At 44.3% G+C, this 21,140-nt stretch overlaps 1 protein-coding gene across 3 annotated transcripts in view; it reads left to right on the forward strand.

Annotated features, from left to right (window-relative positions):
* The window catches only part of NEK1 (NIMA related kinase 1), a 142,584-nt gene that overhangs the window by 62,125 nt on the left and 59,319 nt on the right, over positions 1-21,140 (forward strand). For all 3 annotated transcript variants that reach the window (XM_073644091.1, XM_073644083.1, XM_073644099.1), the window contains 2 exons: positions 446-520; positions 1,054-1,149. In XM_073644091.1, coding sequence (XP_073500192.1) covers positions 446-520; positions 1,054-1,149 — 171 coding nt within the window. The remainder of the gene's footprint in view (positions 1-445; positions 521-1,053; positions 1,150-21,140) is intronic.

Genomic DNA, 21,140 nt, shown 5'->3' on the forward strand with positions numbered 1-21,140 from the left:
CACTACATTAGTTGTGGTGCAACTGAAACTACCTTGGATAGTCCTGATGTGAGCTGGGGATCTTTATGTAAATATGTGACTCTTCAGATTTAGTGTTATTCTATGCCTGTTTAAGAGACCCGAGTAGTCTTGAAAGCTTGCAATTTGTTACCATCTTTTCAGTTAGCCATTAAAAGGTATCAACCACTGAGGACTCTCAAATTGTAATATTTTTCTATCTACTGGCTAACATGGTACAAAGATATATTTTTATGCTTATGTGATAACCGTTTTAAATTTGGATAAGCATCTACGCCAGATACAGAACACGGACAAGAGTGGGGCTGATTATTGGGAGTCCTACTTTTTATTCCCCGACCATCCCTTTAATGAGAGTGCCTTCATTTATCACCACATGTACATATGTACTTTATGTGCACCACTGTATTTTACTGATCTTAAATAGGAAGAAGGCGGGCAGCGTGAAAGGGATAATGATGATGAAGCCGAGCTAAGAAGAAAGAAAATCGAAGCTTTAAAGGTATGATGGAGGCCACAAGCCAGTCACTGTTTCCTGAAGAATTTCCCGTGTTCTAGGCCTGCAGTTTATAGGATTAGTGGCCTGAACCACGCGAGGACCGAGCACGAACTCCAGGGTCTGATTTACTGGGATCTCCATCTCTGTTGCCTCATTCATTAAAATTGCAATTCTTCTAGACTATGATTCACTGTCTCTGAAATTGAGTTGTGTGTACATAAGATTTGCCTCTAAGCAGGTAATCCTCTTGTTATCCATTACATCTGCTCCAGCTGAAGTCTAGGTGCCTGTTCCTGACATAGCCGCTCAGTATGTATGACATATGAATTGAGGTAGTGCGCGCTCACCGCCAGGTTATGGCTGGATTTGAAGCATCATATCCTGTCTAGCTTTGCAATCCATCCCCTCTCATAAACACTTAACATTGCATTTTCTATACCCATGTTGTCTTTGTACATATGTTATTCATCAAGAGCTGACTCTAGACTAAGTTCATGATCGGCTTTGTATGACCTCTGTTTTTTTTTTCTTTGGAGGCCCAAGCAAACGCTCGAGCGGCTGTAATAAAAGAGGAACTTGATCGAAAGAGGAGGGAAGCGGATGAGAGGGAAAAAAGAGCCTGGGAGGAACATGTAAGCAATGAGCACTGTGAAATATGCGGTATAAAAGTCCCAAATTCTTCAGTACTATGTTCACCAATCCACCCTCACTTTTCCTTTTTTCTTTGCATCATTCATGTTCTTATGTAAAAAACAATCTGACTTTTTGACAGTAATCAAAAGAAAAATGCTTTACTAGTTGCCGCTTGCTGGGGGGTAAAGAGAATGCCACAATCAAGCATGAAAAGAAATGATATTTCCTCCAAAGCTGATAGACATGGCAATAGATGTGGAGACCCCTTCAGACAGGTTAGTGGTTAAGGGGAATCTGTCTGCAGGTTTTGCTATACATTCTGATAGCATATCATAGGGCTAGAAAGCCTGATGCAAGAGATGTATCACTTTTTGGGCTGCTTGGTCTGATTAAGATGTAGCAGAGCAAAGAGTTAAGCTGTATAACCCCGCCCACACCCCTGACTGACAGCTTTCTATGTACACTGCATTGTGAACAGCTGCTAATCAGTGGTGGGGGAGGGGTTACACAGATTAGCCTGACTGCTGAGCATGTGAGCTGTAGTCCAGGCAGTGTTTATCTCCTGCTGATAAAGTGCTGATTGAATTAGAACTACAACACACAGTCTAATAAGTGACACATCCCTGGAATCAGGGTCTCATACCCTATATTATTGCGTTCTCAGATTAAATATCAAAAAACTGCTGACAAATTCCCTTTAACCTCTAGGGATATAGAAAAATCCCACTCGCATACATATGATGTAGAATATTTGAGCTAATTAGGACTTGGGAACGGAACAAAGACATATGAACATGGCCTTCATGGCGATGTGACAAGGGCGCGCTGTGAAAGGGAGAGGTGATTTACAACCTGAACCTCTGCTACATTGATTATACCGTAGGGCTCCTAATTTTTCTTATAGACGGCCGAATTTTTAATTCCAGTGTCTTATAAAGACTTGAGCTGATTTGATACAAAGCAAGTAAAACACAGTAACAAACCAGCTGAGGAGTCATTTTTTATTTTATTCAATTCCAATTTCGTTTTCTACAAAAACTTGAAGATTTTTGTTCACCAAGTTGCAGATAGAAAGGTTAAAGTGCCTCGTTTCCTTGTAGTGTGTGTGTGTGTGTGTGTGTGTGTGTTTTTTTTTACAGATGACATTTATACCGCTATAATGCGTTTCTGTTTGCTACACTGACACAACGTAAATGTGTCTGATGGTGTTTTTTCCAGCACAGCAGTATCGCCACCTTTTGATTTCCCCAGAGATTCTTCTGGTAGTGTTTGTGTTATAGTCCGCAGTAAAGTATGGGGCACTGACACTCCGACTTCATATTATGTACCCAAAGCAGACCGAAATAAAGCTGTCAGCTCCAGCGGCTTACATTCCTGTTCTGTACACTACAATAGACTCATTGACATAAGAGTAGTCTTGGTGCTTTTATTACTCTCCAGATAGCCATTAATTAAAGGCCAAAAGAAGCACTTCATAAAAAACACCTTATAAGCTGTGTATTTGTCCTGACCTTTTGCACAGCTCATAGTGTCCCTCCCTTCCATTGCTACAAAAGAAAATGTACAAGTTAATGGCAACAAAAAGTTGAATGGCATAAAGAAAATAACACCTTGTAGTATTTTTAGGTACAAAATCTGCAAATCGAACATTTTAAGTACAGAAGGAAAGATGAGCTATTAATGATTTATTAGCCAGCTACAAGAAGCTAATGTTACTCTTTTTTTTTTTTTTGGAACATTCATATAGCCATGGAATAAATGGCGCTATAATAATAAATAATAATAATACCGTAGAAGGGGATCTGGAAAGTGGTCTGTTCTCACCTAATTCTTTTCAGTTGATTTATGAGTCATCAAAATTGGTTTGTCAGTTTAAATTTGTACTTTAAATGGATTTTCCACGCTTCTGGAGATGAATACAGAGAAGTACATGTATATTTCTGAATGCTCTGAATTATTTTTTATTTTCATCATCTTGCCCAGCTCTGTGCTGCACCTTTGTTTTGATGCCGCCAGGGCTTCCTGTTAATTGTATTACCATATAAATAACATTTCCCTCTCCCTTCTCACAAACATTGCCTCTAAGGGTCTACTTGCCCCTTCATTACTAGGCCTGAGGTAATTCTATGAATACTTGCTGTCTGTACACACAACACAGATTTGCTACTGACATTGCAAAATCTGCTACCAAGTATGTGAAACATGATCCCCATAGAGATAGGGTTGAAGGGTGAAAAGAAGTAAGCAGTGGAGATTCAAGGCTTTTGAGGTGTAACATCTTGTACTCCATGGTTGGGGCGATGACCACATGTATAGATGGTGGGACTTTACATGAGCAGGAGAATAACCCCAAGAGCTTATGTTATTCTATAGCTTACAAAGTAATCTCAGCTACAATTACTAAATTAGTAAGTGATTAATCTTACTCCATTTAAACCATTTCCACACAATGGTATAAACGTCTACTCTCATTAATAAGCAAATTTTAGTGTTAGTCACTACTATTATTGTTATTAATCCAAATGGGTTTTCCATCAATCCACCCTAATGGCCCACCTATACTGGAGAATAACAGGCTTTGATACATCCACTTTCTCGATCACCCATGATGGCACCACGAGAGAGGGGATCCACCCTTCAAGGACTGGAAACCTACAGGGTAAAAAGGGCGGTACTTCTCCCTCGCATCAGTTGGTTTCCTGTCCTTGATGGGGGAACCTGTTAGCATGGTCGGCATACCTGAAGATAGAAGAACTGAAGATTGGATTCTTGACCGGTCGACTCAGGCAGTGATCCCTTACGTGCCTCAGCTGGCGCAGGATCCCTGGAAGCTCCACTGTGGGTCCATGGGGATTTTCACTTGTGTTCGGGCTCACGCAAGCAGCATCACGTTGGCGGTGATGGCCTTAGGTGGCGCTCGATCTGCGCAGGTGCGCTTGAAATGAGGCGCGTCAGGGGCATGCCTGGATGACGCACACACCGGCAGGAGCGCCAGAATGACACGCAGGAGTCATTTGACCCTACCCTGAACTTCCGGGGGGACCGAAAGAGGCCTGGAGAGGCAGGCTGTAGTGCAAGTCCCGTATTTAAGTTGCAGAATGACCGCCAGATGAGCTCTTTCTGTGCTCCAGCTGTCCCCTCCAGGAAAATGGAGACAGACACTGAGCAGCAGTCTGAAGGGAAGCCCCATGAGCAGGTGGAGCATAGTCATCCCTTTGGCAGCCTCGTCGGTGAGAGACGGAGTACTGCAAAGAGTAGTCCAGTCAGTGGAGCTCCAGTATTGGCTGATATGTGTCCTCCTCTTAATTCGGTACCATTTGATTGCCTGAGAGTGGTAAGTGATCTTCGTGAAAGTTCACTCGGTAATGAGGTTTTTTCGTTCTTGTCATTCAGTGCCAGGGAAAGAAATCTAATCTAAGCACATGGAGTGTGCGCTTTGTAAAATGTTGTTGCCAAATTCCTACCAGAAAAGACTTTGCCAGTCCTGTATAAAGCAGATGGTAACAGAAGAGTCCCCTAACTTTGCCATTGATCTAGGGCCCATCATCAGATTAGAAATAAAAGAGTCCCTGAGATCCCTCACTCAGAAAGAACATCAGAATGAAAAGAGAGCTAGAAGAGCTAGGCAGTTATCCCATGTCAGATGCTTCTAGTAGGTCAGATAATGATGACGACTCCCTAGATTCCTCCTCGTCAGCTTCCTGATCAGACATCAATATGGAACATCACTGTTTCCTATTAGAGGAGACTGTTAAAAGCGGTGTCAAAGATCACAGCCAGGGGAGTCGTCGCTGAACCACCCACGCCGTGATCTCTTGAGCGAACAGCTCTCTGTTGCCCCCTATCGTCCGGACAGTTACACGATTGGCCGACGATTAACGGAGGAGGCCGCTGGCTGTTTGCACTAGCAGGCCGGTTATCGGAAAACTAACAGTGAGTCTGTGATATATATACCTCCGGGTTCCAGCACATGGAATATGTGTATGTACCCCCTGTGACAAAGTCACTGGCATAGTGCTGGAGGGGAGGCATGTTTCACTGAGACTATTAGGTTCAGTGATTTGAAACCCAGAAGTTTTGCGCCAACACACTAAGTGTTGAGAGGGGTTAAACAACCATTTTAAGGGCTGGGTTTTTGAGAACAACCATAGAGCTAGTGGGAGGTTGTTATCCATATCTCCACCCCATGTTGTGGTCTGGGATTTAAATAGACTGCCTGCTCAGTGTGTCTGGAGAGGTTAACTCCAGAGAGGTGGTCCTGGTTATTGCTAACCTGAACCGTTTGTTTGCTAAACCCAGAGTGGGGGGATCACCGCTACCACAAGGATTGTGCTTTGTGTTACCACTATGTTTTCCTATTTTGCCCAAAGGGCCGTGTTTACTTTGATGAACTCTATGTTGGTTTATGACTCATTCTAAAAAATCAACAATTTATCTAAAGAGACAGGGTACCCATGTCTACCTCCCTGTGCAGTTGAGTGAACCACTCTACCACACCCCGTACAATCACCGCTAACTCCACAATAACTCCAGACTACTCGCCGACACCACCACCAGTCGTTTTTACAGGCTGATTGGAGGCCTGGTTCTGTTAGAGTATGGCTTCAGGGCGCAGTTTACAGAACAAAAGGAATCCAAAGGGAGGCAGTATTTATAAAAAATATACAAGAGATTTTACAAAGGGGACAAAACAAAGCATAGATAGTTATATAAAAGGGATAAAACAAAAGAAACTTACTACACCGATCACAGATATGAAGTGAAGGAGAGTGCTTCGTTTGAAGAATGTCCAGCGGATGGGAATCATGCATGCACCGAAATATATCTTTCTACAAGAACCCAGATCATAATTTGGCTTTATCTTTTATCAGCCCTTTAGTTCCACCCACACACTCTCCCCGTGATGACCTTCAGGATTTTATGAAATCCTAACTTCACTCCAGATGGTCACAGAAGTTTGAGATTGCTGCCACATTTTCCATCGGGATTTTACCATTCCATAGATGTTAAACATGGCATAGCTGTTGCAAGGTATCTGGCCACTGTGGATTTGTGGCTCATAGGCAGGGGTCACAGTTATGAAAAATGATGCGTCTTCTTCCCCTGTTAGCCCTGCCACTAAAAATATGTCTTATCACAATCAGATTGATAGATCACAAATTTGGATATTCAATATTTCCTTTCGGAGACATTAAGTCTGTTGCAGGTGCAACACTTCTCTTACAGGGACAAAGGTGTCTAGTGTAAATGCAAAATATTTCCCTTGAAAGGGCAATGTATTTCCTGCGGACAAAAGGTTTCTTCCACTTCTCTATCTATGCGTCCACACATGTCTCTATTGTTGTCTGAAAAGACCTTTTGCCTACTTGAGATTCAGAATGGACAGGTAATCTTTCTCACAAAAGGCATCTTCTTTCAGTCATTTGGGCATCAAAAGGACTTCATGATTTTTTTTTGTTTTTTTTTAATATATAATTTTTATTAACTTTTTCAAAAAGAAGCAGAACATACCAGATTAAGGTGATAATCAGATACCTGTTCGCAGACACGGTATGAAGAGAGAGTTCTTACATATTTGATTGGTAAAGCAAAAGAATAGAAAAGAATAAGAACTTAATAACAATGTAACTTACATCAGTGTAATTAACATGCAATCCAGTTGATACTCTGATTTATTGAAGCCATCTTGTTAGATTAGACCACCTATGCTAGTATTATAGACCTTCACCAAATGATCCCTCCATTCCACTCTTTCCCCCTTCTCCCCCTCAATCCAGGCGTAATGGACCTAGGCTATCCCCAAGATCTTCCAGAATGTACCACGCTGTGGAAGTGAAGGGTTCCACCATTTTCTTTTTTTCATTTAATGACCAGCAATTTACAATAAACTGTTTCAATTTCGGAAGAAATTTGCCAGCTTGCGTTTCCTTATTGCTAAGGGCGTCTTGTTGCTCTATTCCCATAAAATGTTTCATTTGAGCTGTTAAGTCTTCAATGGTGGGGGGGGGGTGTTGGGTGTTGGCGTTTTAACTAAGATGGTTCACATCTAAGAGACTTAAGCCTGTCAGCTATTGTGTGGTGAGAGGGGGTATGTGAGTCACAGTGACTCCCGGTGCCTGCACACTGGAGCGGACAAGTAAAATAGCACAGGGAGAAAAAAAAAGCGCCTTCAGCTATAGACGCATTGCGCATGTGCAGGGTGTTCAGCTCTAGACTGTACGTCACAGGGCCCTGTGACGTGCAGGGGAGGGAGGGAAAATATTTAAATTAAGCATGTAGGCAGGCATTTCTTGGCGTCCCCCGGACGCCAAGCCTAGAAATACGGTTTGAATAAATAGAGATTTCTCTGCAATCAAACCTCAACTATGGGCCATACAGGTAAGTATAGATTTACATTTCTATAACCTGTATGCCCATATTAGAGATCTGATAACTCCAAAGGGGTGACAGATTCCCTTTAAAGTCCAAGTGTCAGCATTGGGGGCTCTGTACAATTTTAACTTTGCAAGGAACCATTGGGTCTCGAGATTTGTTAGAGCTTCATCTAGATCTAGACCCATTTTAAGAGAGAAGTTGGCACCATGGGATTTAGATCTGGTCCTAACAGCCATGACGGATGGACGGATGTGCCATTTGAGCCTATAGCGTCAGTATCACTTAAGATTCTTAGACTTAAGACTGACCTCCTAGTAGCTTTAACATATGCTCGTAAGGTCAGTGATATTCAGGTCCTTTCTGTAGGTCCACCATTTATACAAATCTTAGAAGACAGAGTCATTTAAAAGCCTGATCCAGCCTACTTACCTAAGGTTTCAAGGAGTGTAATTAGCAACAATTCCGGGGTGAATTTCAATTAATTAAAAACGACCTTTTATTTGAAAAAATTATTTAAAAAAAAAAAAAATCATGATGGTTAAAACAAATTTCAGTTCATCAGGGCATGCACAGACTTAGGTGTTTTGAACTTAATGTTCTTAATCATAGTATATCATAGCTATAACGTTGCTATACTATGATTAAGAACATTATGTTCTAAACGTGTAAGTTTGTGGATGTCCTGATTAACTGAATTTTTTTTTTTTTTTTTAACAATCATGAATTTTTTAGAATAATTTTTTCAAATAAAATGTTTTTAATTAATTGAAATTAACCCCGGAATTGTTGCTGGATACACTCCTTTAAACCATATCTTACCTTGTTGCCAACTCAAGCTTCACATCCTTGCACTACTGGTGGAACAGAAGATTTTTCTGGTGAGCTGGATAAATACTGTTTTCCTACCTACCTAAGGTAGCTTCCCGATTTCATGGATCACAGGAGGTAGTCCTTCCTTCTTTTTGATCTAGCCCAAAAATTCAGAAAGGAAAAAAAAACTTCATACTCCTAGATGTTAAAAAATGTCTGGTTAGATACCTATCAGTTACGGAAGCTTGGAGGAGGGATAGTTTATTATTTGTGTCCTTCCAGGGACCCAGGAAAGGGCTTAAAGCGCACCTGTCAACAGGATTGTGCACAGTAAACCGTATACACTGTCAGGTGGGCGCCGTTACACTGATTAATATGATACCTTGCTTGATGATATCCGTCCTGTGGTTCTCGTTATAATCTTTATTTTGTTTTCAATTAATGAGATGCTCGTGCTTCGGGGCGGCCTGTGGGGAGGGGCTGTAACTGGCGCTCTGCTTATGTATTCCTATGTCTGCCTTCTGACAGGTCACTGTGCTTTCAGTAACCTGCCTACTATTTTAAATGCTGCATGTGTAATTGTGTTCCAAACCTGAAATTTACATGCAGCAAAATGGCCCCCGCCACCAGCACGTGTGCAGTAGCATCTAATGCTTGATGATAGATGCTACTGCACAAGCACCGCTAGTGACGCCATTTTGATGGAGGTAAAATAAATTTGCCTGCAGCAATATAGCACCGCCGGCCGCGCTTGCGCAGTAGCATATCTCAGCAAACAAGAGATGCTACTGTGCATGCGCGGGCTCCTTTGCTGTTTCCATCAGAATCTCTGAAGCCCTGAAAAAAGGGGTTCACAAGGAGCCACAACTGAGCCTTTAAATTTGTAATGAGTTCAGCAAAAAGATGGCCAAAATGAAACTGAGTCCAAATGTTTCAGACTTCTTAGTCCACTTGCCTCATTATTCTCAGTGGCTCCGTTGGGGTGGTTCCATCTGACCTCCTTTTTACGAGAGAGTCTCACACATAGAAACTAGCCTCAAGTGCCAGCTGGGTGTTACCAGACACCTGGTCAAAGGGATGTGTCCATTGCAAGCACTGATTGGACAGTGTGACTGTGTACACCCCCCCCCCCCCCCAAGGAGGAACAGCACAATGCAGAGTTCTAAAGAGGAACGCTTCTGGATTTTTTTTATGGAGATACAAGTATTGCCTAAATAGATGTGAAGCTGACAGCTCCTCCCGTTACTGTGATAACTCCCTAGAGGTTACATCAGTGCACAGTTCATAGACCTGGAGTCTCCCATTGCGATCACTTACCCCTGCAGTAACACTTAGCTATATCGCGTCTTCTGTTTGGACCCCCAGGGGAGCTTTGTTCTGAGAGATACCCAGTATTTCGTTTTCAGGCCTCTCCATTTTACACTTTCCAAGTGTTTTAACCATTAACATGCCAAATAATGTAGTTGGTGTAATATCATGTGATGCGAGGCCGTCTCCGCACAGCCCTACTATATTAATAGATCTGGATTGTAGAGGTGCCTGGCGTTCAATACGATTCTCATAAACTGATCTAACCTGAATATCTGCTGGACAACCCATGTCTTCTGTCTACAAGCCAGGTGAAAGGATCTGAACCTTTCTGGTTGGAATGTCACCAATTACAAGTATGCAGTGTGTGATGAGACGGCATTAGTCGTCAGGAGGGAATACACCCTATCACCTGCAGTCGCAATGCTCATCCCCGGTGAAAGGTTAATTGCAGCCAAAGCGGAGTGTCAGGAGCATCTCCTGTGTGGTCTCCAGGTGCAGGCCTTGTTTGTTTGACACGTGGAGATGAGGAGCACATAACTTCTCCTCTCCGCACATACACCCATCATCTCTGCTTACAACTTTACATTATGTGCACTTTTTACCTAGCTTCTAGACCGTGTCTATTGGAAAACGGGTTCAAGGGAAGTTAATAACAAAAAGTCTAATGTCCAAAAATACAAATGATCTAACAAGAAATATTCAATAACCTCAGCCTTGTAAAAAATACACATTCTCTTATTTTTCCTTTCAGGACTTTTACGCTCATAAAGTCCTTTTTACATTGTTCTGTATAATAGAAATGCAGACGTGAGAGCAGATAATGCCAACATTTTCCATACCATAAGATTTCTACATGGTATTTCATCCATCCCTCCGTTTGTGTGCTGTCTGGGTGTGAACAAAGTCATATTCTAGCAAGATTTCTACATGGTATTTCATCCATTGCTGCTGTGGTTTTTCTTTTTTTCTTTTTTTTTCTTTTGTTCTGTTTTAGGCTGTGTGCCCACGATGCGTTTAAGCGTTTCCGCAGTGGCAATTCTGCTGCAGAAACGCTTAAAAAACACTTGGTAGAAGGTCTGCCATGTTCCCCAATGATAATCCGCATGTGCTGTGCACATGCTGCCGAAATTTCCGCTGTGGATTATCATTGCGGAAAAAAACCGCAGCACTACCAATTATTTTGCGGAAGCGCTGCGTTTTCGCCGCCATTGACTTGCATTGGAACGCATGTAATCCGCATCACTGGATCTGTACATGCGGATTACATGCGTTTAAATGTGTGGATGGTACCCGGGTCTGGAGAAGAGGAACCTGTAAAAAAAAGAATAAAATAAAAAATAAATATTATACTTACCTTCTGATGGCCCCCGGTGTCTTTGTCCTGGCTTGTCGGCAGATCGCGGTGGACTCAAAGACCTGCCATGAATTCATTTAGTCATGTGACTGGTCACGCGTCCGCTGACGTCGGCAGGTCCTTTCAGTGTACTGCGAGCTGCCGGCAAGCCGAGACTCATCGAATAAAGACTCCGGGGGCCTTCAGAAGGTAAGTATAGATTTATTTTTTAACATTCTTTCGGTCACACTATATAAATCCATGCCGTTTGCATGGATTTATATAGTGTGATCAAGTTGTCTAGCACTTTCCAAGTGAAAGCGCTTGTCAACCCACATGCGGAAATGCATGTGAAGAACGCTTCATTCGCTTGTCCCTGGCAGGAAAAACGCATGTACAATCCGCATGCGTTTTTTCTGGCAGGGAGATGCAGAAACGCTCAGGAAAAAATCCGGAGCATTTCTGCATCGTGGGCACATAGCTTTGAACACTTTAAGGCTATCTATTTCACTGTTTTATGGCCCTGTGTTGTCTATTGATTTGTTTATACTGCATAGCATTGCCTGCTCTGGCCTTGTGTTAATTGGCTAATTACTCAGTTTGGCCAACTGGTGCTGCATGTTAGCAGACAGTTCAATTCATATATATTCAGCTCTGGCTCAGGATAGCACGCGTGCTGTGTCACACGTGCAACAGACTTTGAGTGCAATAGCTTAAAGTGCTTTTAATAAGCAGTTATACAACGGCAGTTAGACAGGGCAGGAGACAGGTAAGGTGCATAAGATATTCATACAAACATGCTGCTTCTTGATCAGTTGTATTGCATTATTCATTGGTCGTAGCAATCTGCTTCTAACTTGTTTTAACCTCTGCTTTCTCACATCTCGCCCGCCCTTTAACACATTCTGTGCACTTTCTCCATATCAACCCCTCCTCTCTCCCCTCTCCCATGTATAACTCTGAGGCTCTACTGACCTTTCTCACCCACTCCAACCATCCACTACCTCCATACAGCACTCAAAACGTTCATACAAATCATTGCACCACCTGCTCTCTCTCTTTTTTTTCTCCTTCTCCTAGTCACTGGCGACATCTCCCCCAATCCTGGGCCTCCCTCCACTAGCATACACCACTCTTCTCCAGCTGCCTATAGAAACCCTGCTGATCTTATTAACATTCAGTGCATGCCCTCTCCTATTGCTTTGCACTGTGCTCTCTGGAACGCACGGTCTGTGTGTAACAAATTAACTTACACTCACGATTTTTGCCCCTCTAATTCCCTTAACCTTCTGGCTATTACTGAAACCTGGATCCAGCATTCAGACACCACCGCAGCTGCTGCTTTCTCACTTGGTGGGCTGAAATTTTCACATACCGCCAGATCTGAGAATAGACAGGGTGGAGGTGTTGGTTTGCTCCTTTCACCACAATGTGCTTTCCAGGTAATCCCCCCAGTTCCCTCACTTATGTTTCCTTCTTATGAAGTGCACACCATCAGACTCTTCAAACCCTTCTCCCTGCGAGTGGCGGTTGTGTATCGCCCTCCAGGCTCCTCCCGCCAGTTCCCGGATCACTTTGCCACCTGGCTTCCTCACTTTCTATCCTGTGACATCCCCACCATCATCATGGGAGACTTTAACATCCCCATCAATGATCCCCTCTCCCAATTTGCCTCTCATCTACTTTCTCTAACCTCCTCATTCGGCCTCTCACAATTTACTAATTCTCCTACGCACGAAGACAGGAATACTCTGGACCTTGTCTTCTCCCGTCTCTGCTCGCTGCATGACTTTACTAACTCCCCTCTCCCGCTCTCGGACCTCAACCTTCTTTCCTTCTCTGTCAAGAACAGTCTCCTCACCCGGGACACCCCCACTTACCACACTTCTAGGAATACACGTACCATTAATACCCAGCAGCTTATGGACAATCTGCACACATCTTTAGCCCCCATCTCCTCCCTCTCCTGTCCGGACTTAGCATTGTCACACTACAATAATACACTGAAGAGCGCCCTAGATGAAGCAGCACATTCTACACGAAGAAAGACCCGACACAGACAATGGCAGCCCTGGCACACAATGCAAACACGCTTTCTTCAGCGTTGCTCAAGGTGTGCTGAGCATCAGTGGAGAAAATCTCTTTTAGCAGAGGACTTCATCCACTATAAATTCATGCTCAAAACCTATAACTCTGCCCTTCATCTGGCCAAACAATCCTACTTCACCACTCTCATCACTTCACTGTCCAACAATCCAAAATGACTTTTTGAAACCTTAAACTCCCTGCTGAAACCGAAAGCACAGGCCCCCACCACCAACCTCAGCGGGGAGGACCTGGCCACTTATTTCCTAGAAAAAATCAACCACATCCATCAGGACATCTCAGCCCAATCTCCTCAGTGCCTGGATCCCCTTCCCTGCCGCACTTCAAGCTCGCTTCTACTCGGCGTACAACCTGCAACAGTGATCCCATTCCTTCACATCTCCTGCAGTCTCTCTCACCGGTGGTCACCACTCACCTGACTAAAATATTTAACCTCTCTCTTTCTTCAGGTATCTTTCCCTCCTCATTTAAACATGCTATCATAACCCCTTTTACTTAAAAAGCCATCCCTGGACCCGAACTGCACTGCTAACTACAGACCTGTCTCTAACCTTTCTTTCATAACTAAACTCCTGGAAAGCTTGGTCCACTCCCGTCTAATTCGCTATCTCTCAGATAACTCTCTCCTCGACCCTCTACAATCTGGTTTCCGCTCCTTACACTCCACTGAAACTGCCCTCACTAAAGTCTCTAATGATCTACTAACAGCTAAATCCAAAGGTCACTGCTCCCTGCTGATACTCCTGGATCTCTCTGCCGCATTTGACACTGTGGATCACCAGCTCCTCCTCACTATGCTCCGCTCTATAGGCCTCAAGGACACCGTTCTCTCCTGGTTCTCCTCCTACTTCTCTGACCGCTCCTTCACGGTATCCTTTGCCGGATCTTCTTCCTCTCCTCGTTCCCTTACTATCGGGGTCCCACAGGGCTCAGTCCTAGGCCCCCTCCTCTTCTCTCTATACACTGTCCCTATTGGACAAACAATCAGCAGATTTGGGTTCCAGTATCATCTCTATGCTGACGACACCCAACTATACACCTCTTCACCTGATATCACCCCTACCCTAATACAAAATACCAAGGATTGTCTGTCCGCTGTCTCTAACGTCATGTCCTCCCTCTATCTTAAACTGAATCTCTCTAAAACTGAACTTCTTGTGTTTCTCACCTCTACTAACCCAACTCTACCTAACATCGAAATTACCTTGGAGGGTTCAACCATAACTCCCAAGCAGCACACCCGCTGCCTTGGGGTCATATTCGACACTAACCTTTCCTTTACTCCCCATATCCGATCACTCACTCACTCATGTCACCTGCATCTTAAAAACGTCTCCAGAATCCGACCTTTTCTCACCTTTTGAAACTGCTAAAATTCTGACTGTCGCTCTTATTCACTCTCATCTGGACTACTGCAACTCTATTCTGATCGGTCTCCCTCTTACCAAACTTTCGCCTCTCCAATCTGTCCTGAATGGGGCAGCCAGGGTCGTATTTCTGTCCAGCCGCTTCACCGATGCCTCCATCTTGTGCTAGTCTTTACACTGGTTGCCCATCCGCTACAGGGTCCAATATAAACTCATCGCTCTCACCCACAAAGCTCTCCACAGTTCTGCACCACCTTATATCTCCTCTCTCATCTCTGCATATCGCCCTACACGTGCCCTCCGTTCTACAAATGACCTAAGACTAGCATCCCCCATATTCCGAGCCTCGCACCTCCGTCTCTAAGACTTCTCTCGTGCTGCGCCAGTTCTCTGGAATGCACTACCCCAGGCCATCCGACTGATGCCTAGCCCCCATGTCTTCAAGCGCACTTTTAAAACCCATCTCTTTAAACAAGCCTACCACCTTAGCTACTCAGTAAATTAACTTTCCCCTGTTCCCTCTTAAATATTATTGAGAATCTGTTCCCTTCTCTTCATCTGTCTCCACACCCTCCATGCACAAGATAACTGCACTCGGTACTTGAGTATTGCAATTAAACATACTGGCTGATGACCGGATCATACAGCTTTATATGAAAATCCCTATTTATTATAATTGCCAGACCTGGAATAGCAAGCACTTTTCACCTATTGTGTCCCCCCATTTCCTTGTAGAATGTAAGATTGTGAGCAGGGACCTCACTCCTAATGTAACTGTTTAAACTGTCTTAAAATTGTATTGAATTGATTGTCTGCATATGACCCCGCTTAATTGTAAAGTGCTGCGGAATATGTTGCCGCTATATAAATAAAAATTATTATTATTATACCTGCTCATAAAGCCTTATCCAGGTTGAGCCCAATTTTATTTGAAATACCAGCATTTTTACGCACCAAATGAAGAGTTGGAATTGCTCCCCAAAGTGTCTGAAGGAAAGAATTACTTTTTCTTCTATAAGCCTTTCCCCGAGGAGATCCCTAATTTCATCTCTAGTGCTTAAATGACCATTAGGAGCTCCCATGTACTATGTGGTTTCCTGGACTGTATCTAGATCATAATCTGGCCAGGAGTATATATCATCCATGCTTGGGTACCGCCAGCTGTTCATGTTATATATAAAAGCCTGCTTTATTTCCTGAACAACTGGGAGAAGACCTACGTTAATATAATAATAACATGATAAATGCATTAGACCTACACTACTGTTCAAACGTTTGGGGTCATTTAGAAATTTCATTATTTTTGATAGAAAAGCACTTTTTTTTTTTCAATGAAGCTAACATTAAATGAATCAGAAATACACTCTATACATTGTTAATGTGGTAAATGACTATTCTAGCTGCAAACATCTTGTTTTTATTGCAATACCTACATATGTGTATAGAGGCCCATTTCCAAAAACCACCACTCCAGTGTTTTAATGGTACATTGTGTTTGCTAACTGTGTAAGAAGGCTAATGGATGTTTAGAAAACACTTGCACAAGTATGTTAGCCCAGCTGAAAACGGTTTGGCTGATTTGAGAAGCTATAAAATTGACCTTCCTTTGAGCTAGTTGAGAATCTGGAGCATTACATTTGTTTGTTCTATAAACTCTCAAAATGGCCAGAAAACGAGAACTTTCATGTGAAACTCGACAGTCTATTCTTGGTCTTAGAAATGAAGGCTATTCCATGCGAGAAATTGCCAAGAAACTGAAGATTTCCTACAACGGTGTGTACTACTCCTTTCAGAGGAGAGCACAAACAGGCTCTAACCAGAGTAGAAAGAAAAGTGGGAGGCCCCGCTGCACAACTGAGCAGCAAGACAAGTACATTAGTCTCTAGTTTGAGAAATCAACGCCTCACAGCTCCTCAACTGGCCGCTTCATTAAATAGTACACGCAAAACGCCAGTGTCAATGTCTACAGTGAAGAGGCGACTCCGGGATGCTGGCCTTCAGGGAAAAGTGCAAAGAAAAAGCCATATCTGAGACTGGCTAATAAAAGGAAAAGATTAATATGGGCAAAAGAACACAGACATTGGACAGAGGAAGATTGGAAAAAAGTTTTATGGACAGACGAATCAAAGTTTGAGGTGTTTGGATTACACAGAAGAACATTTGTGAGACGCAGAACAACTGAAAAGATGCTGGAAGAGTGCCTGACACCATCTGTCAAGCATGGTGGAGGTAATGTGATGATCTGGGGTTGCTTTGGTGCCGGTAAAGTGGGAGATTTGTACAAGGTAAATGGGATTTTGAATAAGGAAGGCTATCACTCAATTTGGCAACGCCATGCCATACCCTGTGGACAGCGCTTGATTGGAGCCAATTTCATCCTACAACAGGACAATGACCCAAAGCACACCTCCAAATTATGCATGAACTATTTAGGGAAGAAGCAGGCAGCTGGTATTCTATCTGTAATGGAGTGGCCAGCGCAGTTACCAGATCTCAACCCCATTGAGGTGTTGTGGGAGCAGCTTGACCGTATGGTACGCAAAAAGTGCCCATCAAGCCAATCCAACTTGTGGGAGGGGCTTCAGGAAGCATGGGGGGAAATTTCTCAAGATTACCTCAGTAAATTAACAGCTAGAATACCAAAGGTCTGCAATGCTGGAATTTCTGCAAAGGGAGCATTCTGTGACGAAAGCAAAGTTTGAAGGAGAAATCATTATTTCTAACCTTGTCAATGTCTGGACTATATTTTCTAATCATTTTGCAACTCATTTGATAAATAAAAGTATGAGTTTTCATGGAAAACACAAAATTGTCTGGGTGACCGCAAACTTTTGAACGGTAGTGTATTAGATAATTTATCTTTCTCAAATATTAATTTGATACAGCTTACAAAATACCTACCTTTAAAGTGAATGCCCAATTACAAAATAAACCATATTGAAGGGGTTGTCGCCAAGTTTTTCTAAACTCCTGAAGGACACATCTGCCTTACTGTGCCATCATGAAGGATAAGGATGCATCATTGTACAATTCTATGCGGATGGGATCTACTCTCTGTGGAGGGTAGGTGACCACTCGTTTCTGTGCTGTAATTCATATTAAAGGGATTTTCATCTACATTGATTTCTATGACCTATGTAAGACAGCACTAGTCATCATAATGGGGGATACTCGCTGCACCGGGTAAATTAGGCACACGTGCAATGTCCTTCCAGTATTTTCTCAATACAGCAGTTTATTATCTTATCATAAACCGCATATCACACAGTCCTTCTTAGTATATCACCGGCATGTTTACACACTTCACATCCGGGAGTCTCTCAAGTGGCAGACAGGCCCAATTGGCCCAAGTTACAGCCTTCAGCAAGGTAACACTATAGCAATGTCTATATAAGTGTCCATATAACAAAGTGTATTACCTTTGCCGGGTTTAATTGCTGCAGTCCATTTATTCCGTCACCACTGTGGCTTTGCGGCTTTCCCAGGTGGGGGTCTCTAGCCGTCGTCCCCTCGTAGGCTACTGGTATGTCTTCCACACTTGACATCCAGCCTGCGCCTTTCAGCGTTCTGCACCAAGCCGGCTCTCCCTCAAAGGCCACTGACATCCACGCACCGGATCCAGGCTCGGCCTTCCAGGCTGCCAGGCTTCACTCTCGGCCTCCCTAGGCCTCTCACCAAGGGTGTCCCACACACACGGAGCACAGGCCTCACACTGAACACCGAACACACCTGTCTCAAATTACCAGGGTTTTTATATCCTGTGCACACACACACACATACTGACAGGACCTTGCTGATGTCACAGTCATGTGATCAGTCAGCTGTGTGTATAGGTCCTGTGTGCTGTCCCAGTCATGTGTACAGACCTTTACTGTGCATACAGGACCTGTGTGATGTCACAGTCATGTGACCAGTCACCTGAGGGGGGAGGTATATGGTCAGGTAAAACACATCCTAGACCATTACCGTAATGCCAGCAAGTCGCTGCATTACATATCCCCCCCTCTGTTCAAACTTGTGGGGTTGAACACATAATATACACAATCACCTCATATCCCACAGCTCATACCGAGACCATGTACTTGTCAATTGCGCTGTTCAGCCCCTGGAATATTAGTCAATGACATTAGCCCATTCCTTAGGGACCTACCATTTGTCACTGTCACTGACTTCGTCGGGTCACCTTTCCGGGTCGTAACCTTGTCAGAGCTCCCCCGCTCCCAGTGGTCAGTCATACAGCGGTGTGACTCACATGCCCTGGTATCTAAGGTCCGGTTCGACTCCGTACTGTCCCATCCTCTATGGGGTCGTTTGTATGGGCTGCTCAAACCTGAGTTACTGGAGGTCTCCCTACCTCTAAACCCACGCCCACTACTCTCAGGACATCTTGAAAGGTCCCTAACTCCAGCTGTAGCTGTTCTGTTATTTAGGGGGCCCTTTCTCTGTCGGGTCTCACGATTTCTAGACGGCTTCCATCTTCTGCTGCTCAGATGATGCTGTCTATCTACTCGCAGTCTAGCGAGATTCAATTGTTCTACCTCTTGCAGGTAGGTCACTCAGTACTCAATCAGCATGCGTATATATTCTAGGCTTTCTTCTGTTCCTACAGCGGAGAAGGACACCATGCTGTCTTCGTCTGGTATCCAGTCCTGATGATCACGTGGACTGCTTACTTTCACCACACCAGACTTCTTGACCGTCATCTGCATGGCTCGACCGCTTCTCCCAATGAGCTTTCTCACCAGAACATGAGGCACCCGGATGACCTCTTCACGCATACTGTGAGCTTTCCTCATCAGCTCCAGTTGTCTAGCGGCTTGTTCCGTCTTCAACCGGAGAAACCGCTTCGTGCGAATACATCGCCAATGCATATCACTTAGGATCGCCACCCTCTTCACTGTGACTTCGGTCATGGACAGAACCACCAGCTGTTTAGCTTCGGAGGTCAAGTACACCTTACAGGCTCCCACAGCCTTCTTAAACTCTTCATGCACGGACTCACGGGTGCATTCTTCCCTCAAATCCTCGGGTACATCTACGAGGCATTTGTACCAAGACGTTTCGGTCTCACCAGTAGTTTCCAGACGATCAACCAGCTCAGGGTTCAGGGACAACTGACTTTCAGCTTCTTCCCCCTGTATGCTTACCCTGAGCTGACTCACAGCTACAAATTCACAAATTTTCGTCTTGACCACTTCCACTTCATATTTATCTTCTGTTACCATGCTCTTAGCTCTCCTCAGGTCCACCTTCTCATGGTATAAGGGAGTGAGTGCAACGTGTTTTCCCTTTTCCTTCTCCAAGGAGGCCTCGTTCACCGAGTGATACTTTGTCAGGCGACTTTTGAGCCCGGAAACCTCTTCCTCTAGTTCCGTCACTCACCTCTCAGCGGCCCGTCTCTGAAGCTCTTCCTGCTTCAACTGCTCTTTTAACAGTAGAGTTCTCTCAGACCTCTCTTGCTTCAAATGGGCCTGAAGCAATTCCTTGAGCTCCCTGATCTCGACTCTTACTTCCACCGAATCATCCAAGCTCGCATCACTCGAGGAGGTATCTGCTTCATACCTCCCATCACCAGTGGCCAACTCCTGGCCCTGGTCTGTGGCTTCTCCGATGGACTCCTCCATCTTTTTCCGCTCAGCTTCCATCTTGCTGACTGTTTCTTTAAGGCATGTCTCCGCCCTCTGGAGAGTTTCACAGGACATCTGTAGCTTCTTCACCTGAGCTTCCAGACCTAGGGTCTTTCCACGGAGATCATCATTCTCCTCACGGGTCTCTTGCAGAGTGGTCTCACCCACTTGGCGCACTTGCTCTGCACCCGCCTTATCCTCCTCTAGTTTTTCTTTTACCTTGAGGAGATCCTCATAATCTCTTTTAAGTTGTTGCCGTTCCATACCGAACTTTTCATCACACTCCTTCTTGGAGTCACACAGCTCCTGGTTGAACTGTTCGCGCAAACGTTCTAGGTTTTGTTCACGCCCAGCAACTTCATGCTGCAGCGCCTCTTTGAGGGCAGACAGCTCTAACTGTACCAGGGAGAAGCGATCTTTCACCTCGCATAACTCATCTTCACACACCGCTTTGTCAATCTGTAATTGAAAAACCTCCTTGATTTTGCGACGGTCCTCATTAATTCCGTAGAACATTTCCTTCCAATGGTTAATTTCCGCGTTGCTTCCCTCCATGTCTCGCTGCCAGTTCCTCATAACCTGGTAGATTTTCTGCTGCTCAGACTCCAGGTTCAGCTGGTCTGAAGACACGTTCCCCAGGTTTTCACATAACTGCTGCACGTCAATCTGACACTGCGGCCTGATAGGCTCCAGCTCTTGGTCATGACTGGCCGCCTCCCCTTTCAGGGCTGTCTGATCCTGATCCGTCAGTCTCAGTACCGTACCGGAGGTTGCTACTGGCAACGTCATCTCCTCTTCTACCTCTAAAGGAGGATCCACACTTGAAACATAGGCACACAGTACTATATTCGCTTTATTTTCATTTTCAGGGAGTACTACCGGAGCAACCTTTTTGTGGCCCTTGCGCCGTCGACGACGAGAGGGGGACTCTCTCCCCTCGTCTAGCCCCTCCTGACCGAACTCACTTTTTACTTTCATAGTGTCACAGTCAGCTACGGGGTCTGTGTCACTCCCCATGGTGTTGTGGACTAACAGGTCACCTCCCACTTTGACGTCACCCC

Source organism: Phyllobates terribilis, unplaced genomic scaffold (genome assembly GCF_046119375.1).
Source record: "Phyllobates terribilis strain yellow unplaced genomic scaffold, ASM4611937v1 Scaffold_1__5_contigs__length_1240528914, whole genome shotgun sequence".
NCBI lineage: Eukaryota > Metazoa > Chordata > Amphibia > Anura > Dendrobatidae > Phyllobates > Phyllobates terribilis.